This window comes from Cryptomeria japonica, chromosome 9, assembly GCF_030272615.1.
Source record: "Cryptomeria japonica chromosome 9, Sugi_1.0, whole genome shotgun sequence".
Taxonomy (NCBI): domain Eukaryota; kingdom Viridiplantae; phylum Streptophyta; class Pinopsida; order Cupressales; family Cupressaceae; genus Cryptomeria; species Cryptomeria japonica.
Window position 1 is genome coordinate 514,556,158 of NC_081413.1, and position 12,330 is coordinate 514,568,487.

Here is a 12,330-nt window from a genome sequence, read left to right on the forward strand (position 1 = left end):
GCCAATAATAGTGGACCTTATTGCTAAAGGTTCCTTCAAAGATTAGTCATGCCCTTTTCAATATTGATGAAAAAATGAAAAAAGATAACCTAAATGTTTCCAAATTAAAGGGACTTCTACAAGAAGCTTTGCAAGGCATCTATCTCCAATTAGCTTGATCAAACCAAAGGAGATAGGGAATCAAAGTAAAACTAGCAAACCACCCCTCTTTACGTGTCTTTGATCATTAGAATTTAGTTGATAATTACATGATAAATTGAGTCTAGTAGCTCCATTGAAAGGCATATATATATCCATTTAGCTTGATCAAACCAAAGGAGGAAGAGAATCCAAGTAAAACTAGCATACCACCCCTCTTTTGAGGCTAGTAGCTTCATTATGTCTAAGAAAGTGGTTGATCTTCTTGGCTTCAATTACGAGGTAGTGTCCAAGGGAGTGGTGCAATTCAATGGCATTGTTATCGACGTAGTAGGGGTCATTAAGGACTTGCAATTGACCTTACATGCATGTCCTAGCTGCTCAATTTCATACATTAATCTCGATCATAAACCTTCCTTTCTTTTCTATTTGTCTATCTAGACAATTTATCGCCAAAGTAGGAGGGTTCATATCTTTTGATTGGCCCCATATGCCATTTCAACCGAGGTATGCTACAAAGGTAGCCATAAAGGTAGAGCCCATAGCCAAAAATCACATTGAACCATACACTCCTAGCCCCATAAACATGAATTGCACATTGCATGATCTAGAGGGGGATGGGAAGATATTATATTCATGAAAAAGACACCCCTATCCCCAACCTCATCGACATTTAAGACACAAGAAACTTGTGGCAATTTTATTTTTTTAAGGTTCTAGAAATAAGAATTTTATCAATGTCGGCATGATGTTGGTGTCTCCTTGCAATAAAAATTAATACTTTTCATTAACAATGCAGCTGAGTTTGAAACTCTAATCCAAGGTCTTTATCTAGCACCATCAAATTAGTGAGCTAGTTATCCATCAAATTAGAGCCCAAAGCACCATCCACGAACATCCTACTCAAGTCATACGTAAATTTTCTAGATTGTGGTCAATAATTATGGAAAAGGCAAATTCAGAGATGTTTGAGCAAATTCCTTGGGCAAATATTTGTTTTGCATAGTATATTTTCTCAAAGCCTACAAATCCTTTTCTCAGAATATTTATACTACAGAGCTTTGACCTGTGCCACCCTATTAATAATGTTAAATATTTGATAAAAATTGGTCATGCAAACGTTACAGGACAAAGCAGAATGTGGTTCTCTTTGTTCCATATTCCAAATTCAATTACCAAGCAGAGTATGGGGTTAACCATTAGCCTCACCATTAGCCTCACCATTGGTGGAGATGTTTATCGTAGCTGTTCGGAGGATTAATTTTCTATTGCAAATACCAATATGCTAGATGCTCTTTTGCTACACTTTCTTCTGGAATCAACCATACATGATTACAAAGACAGTTTTTCTTCCGAACATGATTACAATGAATTACATCTTGTGATTACAAGCTTTTATCATGCAGTGAATGATAGTGAATGTGAATGCTCCCTTGCCGTCTCTTTGTATTTGGAATGGCCCATATGCACTCTTGTGCATTACAATAGATTGATCCATCCCAAATATATCATTACAATGATGTGTATCTTACAATTACATGTTTTTTAATCTACATAAGCAATCAATCGATGCACTCTACAAATTCAATATGATTACAAATGATGATGCTCATTTTGAGGTTTTTGATGTCTTTCCAGACAAAAATTTGCAAAGAATAGTGTGGGCTTTGTGTCTGCACTTAAATAGCGTCTTTACCTGATACAAAGAAAAGCTTGAAATTACAATATCATACAGATAGATAATGAACAATAAATGAAATTGAGAAAAATATTGCATTAAAAAATATTAAGAACGTAGCATTTTTGCAGACCATGAAATTTAGTTAAAAAAGCTTGAGGTAATGCATCAACATTTCCAATCTCCCTCCATGCTATGGATAATGGTTCTCCATACCATAGAAGCAAATATATTTATTGGGAATATATTGGAAAACCAAAATGTAAAGATATTATTATTTTCAATTTTCTGGGATACTATAGGAAAAATCTGGGAAACAGGAATCCAACAATTGCAGAAAAATCCAATAAATAAATAAATAAAGAGAAATAACTGATATTTTTTACATGTAAAGCCATCCTAATTGTGCATTGAGTAAAAGGGTGAAAGGAAATGAGAGTGCACAACATGTATATTGAAATATGGATTTTCCTCATTAATTTTGAGATCACTGATTACGCACAACATGGTGCATTGCTACACAGTTCAACAGCAAAGTTTGAACTCTCAAATCATTACAAACAACAAAAGTCAAGATACAAAGTTACACAAAGCAGGCAGAGGTAATGAGGCTAGCTGCTAAGAAGTATGATCAACTGTGGGAAGTCAAGTTACGAAGTTACACAAAGCAGGCAGAGGCAATGAGGCTAGCTGCTAAGAAGTACAATCAACTGTGGGGCTGCAGTTACAAATGTTTTTGCAATGTTTATCGAGAATGAAGTGAACTGAGATCATCAAGATTTTTTAAATGAACAAGGTAGATTAGATTGTCTTATACTAGCTGGATTTAATCATATGCAATATAAACCTAATTGCTTACAATCACTTAGTTCAGTAATGCACTGAGTTAAATCACTATTCACTTCTACATAATACATTAATCTAATGCAATATAAATCTAACTGCTTACAATCACTGAGTTCAGTAATGCACTGAGTTAAATCACTATTCACTTCTACATAATACATTAATCTAATGTAAAGCCAGTACAAAGGGACCTGTTGACATTTGATCAATCCTAATGTTATGATTTAAAGTTGTAAATTTGCAAAAAGAGAATTAACAAGGCGCCATATTTTTCATGTGCAATATAAACCTAACTGCTTACAATCACTTAGTTCAGTAATGCACTGAGTTAAATCAATATTCACTTCTACATAATACATTAATCTAATGCAATATAAACCTAACTGCTTACAATCACTTAGTTCAGTAATGCACTGAGTTTAATCACTATTCACTTCTACATAATACATTAATCTAATGTAAAGCCAGTACAAAGGGACCTGTTGACATTTGATCAATCCTAATGTTATGATTTAAAGTTGTAAATTTGCAAAAAGAGAATTAGCAAGGCGCCATATTTTTCATGAAGAGACCAAATACACCGCCATCTCCATATCCTGAAATCCCCATATAAAGGAATATACAACAATCTAGCACTTTGGGGCAGGGGGGCTAGGCTATGTTGGCATATCTGCAGAAGTTTGATGACATGATGATATTGTATGTTGTCATTGATGTCAATATGCTGAAGTATGAACCGGTATATTGAAATAAGCAAACTGGCAAGTGAACCGGTATGTTGGAATGTGAACCAGTATATGGAAAGTTTTGTATCGGGGTTTCATTTGGTATAACTACCAGTTGGTGGTCTCAGCTTCAGGGTTTCCGGTTGATGCATTTTAAGTCTGTGTGATTCGACCGACGACATTCTGTGATGGGTTAGCATTGAAATGAAGATCAGATCGTGTTGCCACGTCAACCTTGTGCGTGTGAAGGATTTCCTTGAGGATCTTGCATGAAGAAGATTGATCCTATCTACCTCGGGAATGTGCAAAGTCTCAGTAAACGGTGGAGAGCGCATGATGGGTCATCAGCTTCCAGAAGCGGCAAAGAACAAACGATGGAGAACGTCTTGAGATTTGTTCAAGACTGTTTTATTCAATGCAATGTGTTTTAACGGTCAAGATTGGACCGACTGTACTGATAACCTAAATGTTTAGGGTTTAGGGTTTATGCTACCGACCTATCTGTTTCCTATAAGGTCGATGATGATTTGCATTGTGAAGTTGTTGGCAAATGTTATGTGTGTATCCAAGTGAAGAGATACTTGATTCTTGCCAGACCGGGGAAGTGTGTTGATACCTGCAGAGTGTGATTGCAAAAGCAAAGGAGCTAAAGTGGATTTGCCTTGGCATTGAGTGTTGTTATCAGATCAGTGTATTACCTGTTGACTTCTAACCATTTCAGCAGTTGAAAAATCTCTTAACCGGGTAGCTTTAACAAGCTTTGTGTAAATCCTTTAACAGGGTGACTCAATTCAATGAGTTCTTCAAATCCTCTTGCGAGGTAACCTTTAACAGGGTTCTAACCTTTAACCGGGTATTTAGCCATCCCTTAACCAGGTGATCCCTAGCAAGATCGGTTCCTAGCAGAACCTATTGTAAAGTCCTTAACCGGATTAGGCTCCTAACAGAGCGGACTTCAGAAGAGTTCAAAGAACAACTTGTGGGTATTCATCCCCACCGTGGTTTTTCCCAGTTGGGTTTCCACGTGAAAAATTTGTGTCATGTGTGATGCCTTTTCATGTGATGATTAGTATTCTCTGTTAAATGCATGCTGATCCAGTGGTCTTTATATTTTTGATGTATTACTTGTTTATGCAAATGGGTGAAGTGGAAAGGAGATATTAGGTGTGGTGAAGATCTAAATGTTACCGGTTTATGTCTTTCACAGTCATTTTGTGTTTTACCGATAGTACCCTGTTTTAGATCGATGATACTGTTTACCAGTTAGTTCAGTTTTTGCAGTTAAAGTGGTTTAAGGAAGTTTTTGTCTATACTGATTCAACCCCCCCTCTTAGTATCTGTTGAGTACTTTCTATTCATCATTATCCATCAGGCTACAACCCTGCCTATCATCCCCACTGTCTTCAAGAATTTTCAGGAATGTCCCCAGGATGCCATTCAAAACTCAGAATGTTACCAGGATGTTTGGCCATCCCAAGGACAGCCAGAAACTTCTGGGCGAATTTCCCAACAGCCAAACAAATTAGCAGTTTTAAAAACAAAAATCACTTCATAAAAACATGGAACACAATGCAATGCCAGGTTAAAAATTGGATAATACGCACGCAACCAAGCCATGTCTCATAGAACCAGAGTCGAATTTCGGTACGTTATGATGTGTGCCAGTGCCACCCTTAGTTACCAAGCTGAAAGAATGATGAATGATTACCGTCAAAATCAGAAACCAGTACAATGCAACAGGCAAGGCCAACACTTACCCATGTACTATGTCACAGGATTCGCAATTGTATGGATTGTTTTAATAAAGATGCAGATTGGACACCACAAGTGGCTTCATTCTCTATTCAGAACCAAAGTCAATTTTTGGAACAACATTATGATGTATACCAGCACCACCCTTGGTTACCATGCAAAAGCCAAGGCCAATTACTACCAATATACTATGTCACAGATTCCCAATCGTATGGATTGTTTTAATAAAGTTGCTAAATTGGACACCACAAATGGCTTCATCCTAACCACCCCTTGACTCTATTTAGATTTTCATAGTGTTGCTAATTTCAATAGCCTGCCTATAGCACCACATTTCTCATGAAGACCAAACACACCACCATCTCCATGTCCTATACTATTGCTTGCTAGTTTACAACAAAGATTTGGTTTCTTGTAGTTCTCAGAACATTATCACCAACATCATAGCACCTTTCCCAAGAGGTGTGCAGGTGTACTGGCATAGCTCACACCTTCTTACCTCCACTGAGTACATCACAATCTGCACTTACAAGTCTAAGGGAATAAAAAGAACTGGTTTACAACATGTCCATGTCCACGTCCTATACTATTGCTTGCTAGTTTACTTTCATAAGAGTACACCATCTCCATGTTCTATACTATTGCTTGCTAGTTTACAACAAAGATTTGGTTTCTTATAGTGCTCAGAACATTATCACCAACATCATAACACCTTTCCCAAGAGGTGTGCAGGTGTACTGGCATAGCTCACACTTTCTTACCTCCACTGAGTACATCACAATCTGCACTTACAAGTCTAAGAGAATAAAAAGAACTATGGCCATAAGTCCTCCCAAACAGAGATATCTCCTTACTCTCCAATCATAAATTCTAGCAAAAAAAAAAGTAAACAAGGTGCCCTCAGTATCAAGATAACAAGATGCAAAGTTTACAAAGATCATGAAACAATCTTATAAAGGAATATACAACAATCTGAAACCCCCCGTGGCCGTTTCTGCCACTTTGGGGCAGCAGTGGACACCCCCGCCCATCATCCCCACTTTAAGGAATATGCCCAGGATGCCATCCAAAAACTCAGAATGTTACCAGGATGTTTGGCCATCCCGAGGACGGCCAGAGACTTCTGGGCATTCCCAACAACCAAACAAACTAGCAATATTTAAAAATGAAAATGAAAAATCACTTCATAAAAAAATGGAACACAATCCAGGGCCAGCTTGAAAAGTGGATAATTCACCCACAACAAAGCCACATTTCGTAGAACCAGAGTCGAATTTTGGAACAACATTATGATTTGTACCAGTGCCACCCTTAGTTACCGAGCTGAAAAAAGGTTGAATGATTAAAATTAAAAACGAGTAATCAGCAAAAGGCAAGGGCCAATTGTTACCCATATGCTATGTCCCAGGGTTTGCAATCATATAGATTGTTTTAATAAAGTTGCTAATTGGACACCACAAGTGGCTTCATCCTAACCACCCCTTGTCTCTATTTAGATTTTCATAGTGTTTGCTGATTTCAATAGCCTGCCTTTAGCACCATGTATAATAGTTGTCATTCAACTTTATAGCATCATCAGTGCAAATATGAAATCTAATATCATATACAAAATGTCAATACAAAATCTTCTATACAGGTTTCTTCAATAGTTATTTTACTCATTAGAACATAGCCTTCTAGTCAGAGTCGGAAAACCACAAATACATTTATGAGAACTTAAATAAATGTCTTAACATTAAAGGATATTCCATAAAAAGAATGAAATAATAAATTAGACAAAATCATCCACAATTATCAACTGACAATAATAAAGCATTTGTCCTGCTAATTTTAGATATAAAATATACAAATGCATAAATTATATAAAATATTGAATCATAAATCAATAAATTTGGAACCTTTTCTGTGTACTCAGTGTTGATAGCCAGCCATCATATTTATGCTGAAGAACACAAAATTTTGGAGACTTTGGGTCTGTCAGGTCCTTGGATGACCTGTCATGAAAAGTATGTTCAACAGGTGGTGTTTCAAGATGCCATTTGTAAAAACCAAAAATGAAACAACAGTTTACAAATTGTACAGCATACCTCTCTGGAACAAAAGGCTTGCTAAAATGTGGCATTGGCCGTGCATGAGGAACCATAGCCTTACGCATAATTTTAATCTCCCGCTCCTCATCCGCCTTTAAGTCCAAAACCAATCAACCAATAGTACAATTATAAAAATAATTCAGTGGTGTGCAATTTGATGATTTTTATTTCACTTGCAGCTTGAAAAAGCAAAATTTCACCCTAAATTTCAGAATTTCAAGATACAATCACTTGCATGCACCAAATAACCATTCACCCTTCCCAGCAATTTTCAAAGAAAAAAGAGAAAAACATTGGTCCAAGACTCCAATCACAGATTCAAACAGAACCGTTTCTAACATATTAGACCAAAAATATCTTTGAGAATCCCTTTGCCTCGTAAACATTATGCAAAGTTCTTTAAGTCTGTAAGAAGACGGACTTGGTGTCATTAGAAATGGCTATTGTCATTGTCATTATGCAGTGAGAGAATACAAGTGATCAGAATAAAGTGGCATTCAGATGTTGAATCCTGAATCACATGCTTTGATATTATATAAGCCACTACTTTAGCCTCTAAATACTTTTTATCTTCACACAGCACATCTCCAAGGAAAATAACAGCTATTCTTGTTTCATCATAATGGATAGAAATGGCAGAATAATAAGCTATGCTTCATCAAGGTCCCCATTAAAATGAGGATAATTAATTAAACTGGGAGACAAGGAAATTGTGTATTTCCATAGAAGTGTATGATGAAAAGAAACAGAAAGAGACAAGGATCGCTAAATTAGCTTACCCAGGTGGATAATGCAATTAAAAACATTTCTTGAGAAGATTTGAAATTACTTCCATTAGTAAATAAATAACAGCTATTCTTGTTTCATCATAATGGATAGAAATGACAGACTAATAAGCTATGCTTCATCAAGGTCCCCATTAAAATGAGGATAATTAAACTGGGAGACAAGGAAATTGTGTATTTCCATAGAAGTGTATGATGAAAAGAAACAGAAAGAGACAAGGATCGCTAAATTAGCTGACCCAGGTGGATAATTGAATTAAAAACATTTCTTGAGAAGATTTGAAATTACTTCCATTAGTAAATAAATGACAAAGTCAATGATGAAGAGAGATGAACTATCCTCGAATGAGAAGAAGTTATGCCCTTTGTTTCCATATACTTCCAACATACCAGGTAAGCATATTGAGAATGGGTTCAACTGCAGTGGCATGTAACTGTGTATATGTAACTTTTTCAAGGAAATATAATGGATGTCTAGATTCTTCTCAATCTCTGAAAACGATGATTAAGAGAAACTAGCATACTTTTACGAAAAGCAAGTAGCAATTGAAATGACAGAAATTTATAAGAAAGAACGTGATGTTCAAAAATTTGCAGGTAATGAATCAACTTCCAAATTTGCAGATAAGCACACGTTTACATCTAAATAGAGTGAGACCAAATGGGCAGCATCCATGATTCTTCATTGCAGTGTAATCTAACATAGCCTTCAAGTTTATTCTTCAAAATAATCTCAATATGTGGATAATTCATAAAATGTAATTGCAAATTTACAAAAAAAATATTTGCACACACGGAAGAATGTAATTTGTATAATTGGTTATCTGTGATTTGCTCTATCAAGTAAATTGCTATTAAACAATGAAAAATGAGTGATTCAAGTTAACTGTACTAAACAATGAAAAGTCAGAATTCATGTACTAAACAATTCAATACACATTGATCTATCACAGAAATGAGCAATATTTCAGAAATATTATTCAATACTTGAATTCATAAATTTATCTGTGCGTGCCTCCAAAGCTCAATAGCCCTCAACACTCAATATAGTGGGTTCAAACCTATCATTAGAAGCACTAACTAAAGCATGCCTAAGTTCGCAGCCATCATTAGTTTGTTTGACCAATAAAAAAAATTATATCATCCATTAATCCCTAATTCTAAGATACATAGACTGCTTAAAATTAAATTTTTCAAATACCCAGAAGCAGAATTACAGAAATTGAAATAGAGATTGCAATTGACTTTATGTAAAAATAACCAAACAGGGTCAACAAGAAAGTGCATTTGATTTGAGCATGAAGAAAGATTATAAATGTCAAAATTGAAATTGTACCCTACAAATCACATCAACAGAAACCCTCGTTGAAGAATATTTGAAGCTATAAGTATGCATCAGTTCATCTCAAACAGAATCTTTTTGTATCTTGAATAATCACATGCATGAGAAAGCAATAACAAGCAAAATTTAAACCTGCTGGATGCCAGCTCTTAAGCTATTTATTACTTATTTCAGCTTCTTTTAGTCTGTTTCATCATTAGATATATTATTCATCACTACTTGGTAAGTAGTAGGAACGTTGTAATGATCCAAAAACCGTGACCCAAAAGAACATCATCTATTGAACATGGTGGGTTTCTTCAGTACCCTAACCTAAGATCAACTTTGGGAAGGTAAATAGGCCTGTATAGCTAATCTATCAAATCATAACTCCTGGGTATTCAGAAATTTGTTTGTGATTGTGATGCACTGTAGAGCTTAAAACTTCAATAAAAGCAATAGGACACATCTTGGCTAAGATGATGTAAGCGCAAAAATATGGAATACAACCATAATTCTTGTGCTCAATGTTTCTTCAACAAGCCTCAATTTCTGATTTCTAAGGGATTCCCTACCTGTAAGGCTGAACTATTTAACTATTTAACTTGTATCTTTTCAATTTAGGTACTTGAATTGCTTGCTATTTCTATGCTTTATAAGTCTTTGAGTTGATTTGTGAGGTGGTGCCAAAATTATCGAAGTGTATTTTAAAATTAAGTGGAAACTAACTTGATAACCAAGTCAAAAGTTTGATTAGTCTTTCTATCTATGTCCACTTTTATTACCACAAGTATCATTATCCCACATGATCTCCTCTATGGTAATGTTTCTTTTAATGTGAATGATTAAGGATTGAAAATGTTGTGAAATGTTAGCATTTTGCATCTTATCTTCCCACATGAAGTTACTTTGCCAGGGTGCTTTCTCTAACAATAGTGTGCAAGATGGTAACAAGTGCCACTAACTCCACAGCCCTTATGGCCAAGCTTTGAGCTTTCAAAAACCTAATAGTTCTCCATGTGACTCTCATATTGTTGTACCAAAGAAAGATGGTTCATAGAAAATGTGTATTGATTATAGAGCTTTGAATAAGATAACTATCATAAACAAGCACCCTCTTCCATAGATTGATGATCTAATGGAATAACTCCAACAAGCTAAATACTTCACAAAGTTGGATTTGAAATTTGGATGGCAAATGGCCAGAGTTAAGAAGTAGACAAGACAAAATTTGTATGAGCAACTTCCTCTTCCATTTGGGTAGTGTAATGTTCCATTTACTTTAATAATTTTTGGGATAATTCATAGATTTTTCGAACTATTTAATTTAATAATGTTGAATTTACTCTAATACTTTTTGGGACCATTCATGGATTGTTTACCAAGCACAACAATCACTCATCTATTTGGGGCATGTGGTTGGAAATAGAGGATTGAGAATTGATCTAACACAAGTGGATGCCATTTAACACAAGTCAAGATATAGCACAATCATTAAGGCCTGTGGGTACTTTGGCAGAGTATACAAGCTTTCCAAGCACATCACCAATGGAGTTAACATTAGAATGCAACAACATCGTTGTCATAAAGAGGAAAATCATGGAGATCTTGGTACAAAAGTTGAGGAGGAATAGAACCTAATTGAGGACCCCTTTAACCATGATCCAAAAGTTTCCTTTGCATGGCTGAAGAAAAATAAGTTTGCCTACAAGAAGTTGACAAACTAAAAGAGCCTCGGAGGAGATTAACAAGCTTATTGGAACCTAGGTAATTACCATTAATGTGCACAAGAAATTGACCTGCACAATGACTATAAGAACAACCTAAAGAAGCTCAACAAGACCAATAGTAAGATGGTTGCATAGTAGAAGTTCTACTAGGATGTGGACCACATGGTGGATAAGCAAAGAGAGTATACCCTAGATAACAAGCAAGAGAGTCTCTACGATTGAGTCCATCCTAGACTTCATCCTACACCCTTCCCAAGTCTGATGGGAAAATATGTGTTGACTCTACGAAGGGAGAATAAGTAGCCCAATCCAAACTTCATTGATTTGGGATGGTGCATAGTAGAAGTTCTACTAGGATGTGGACCACATGGTGGATAAGCAAAGAGAGTATACCCTAGATGACAAGCAAGAGAGTCTCTACGATTGAGTCCATCCTAGACTTCATCCTACACCCTTCCCAAGTCTGATGGGAAATATGTGTTGACTCTACGAAGGGAGAATAAGTAGCCCAATCCAAACTTCATTGATTTGGGATGGTGCATAGTAGAAGTTCTACTAGGATGTGGACCACATGGTGGATAAGCAAAGAGAGTATACCCTAGATGACAAGCAAGAGAGTCTCTACGATTGAGTCTATCCTAGACTTCATCCTACACCCTTCCCAAGTCTGATGGGAAAATATGTGTTGACTCTACGAAGGGAGAATAAGTAGCCCAATCCAAACTTCATTGATTTGGGATGGTGCATAGTAGAAATTCTACTAGGATGTGGACCACATGGTGGATAAGCAAAGAGAGTATACCCTAGATGACAAGCAAGAAAGTCTCTACGATTGAGTCCATCCTAGACTTCATCCTACACCCTTCCCAAGTCTGATGGGAAAATATGTGTTGACTCTACGAAGGGAGAATAAGTAGCCCAATCCAAACTTCATTGATTTGGGATGGTGCCAACACAAGCATCAAGATCTCCATCACAATAATCTACTCAAACCAAACAACAACAACAACAAACTTTCAGCCAAAAAGCAAGACCAAGACAATTGGCACAGCATTCACCACAATTGGGGTGACCATAGTCACCACGAGACAAATCTCAAGCAGCCAAATGGCAACGAAATCTCCCAAGACAAGTACAATTTCTCACTCCTACTTCATCCTATAGACCACCCTTAGCAAAGCAAGCTTGTTCCATGCATCCACAAATAGGGACAATGATCTTGAGCAAGAAAAAAAAAATGGATGCATGGTGAAAGTTTTGTTGGG

At 36.2% G+C, this 12,330-nt stretch overlaps 1 protein-coding gene across 1 annotated transcript in view; it reads right to left on the bottom strand.

Annotated features, from left to right (window-relative positions):
* Positions 1-1,482: 1,482 nt before the first annotated feature.
* The window catches only part of LOC131066935 (protein TPX2), a 46,902-nt gene continuing 36,054 nt past the window's right edge, over positions 1,483-12,330 (bottom strand). The window contains exons 19-21 of the mRNA XM_058001832.2: positions 7,227-7,321; positions 7,038-7,133; positions 1,483-1,834 (exon numbers count right to left, since the gene is read on the bottom strand). Of these exons, the coding sequence (XP_057857815.1) occupies positions 1,831-1,834; positions 7,038-7,133; positions 7,227-7,321 (195 nt within the window). The 3' untranslated portion in view covers positions 1,483-1,830. The remainder of the gene's footprint in view (positions 1,835-7,037; positions 7,134-7,226; positions 7,322-12,330) is intronic.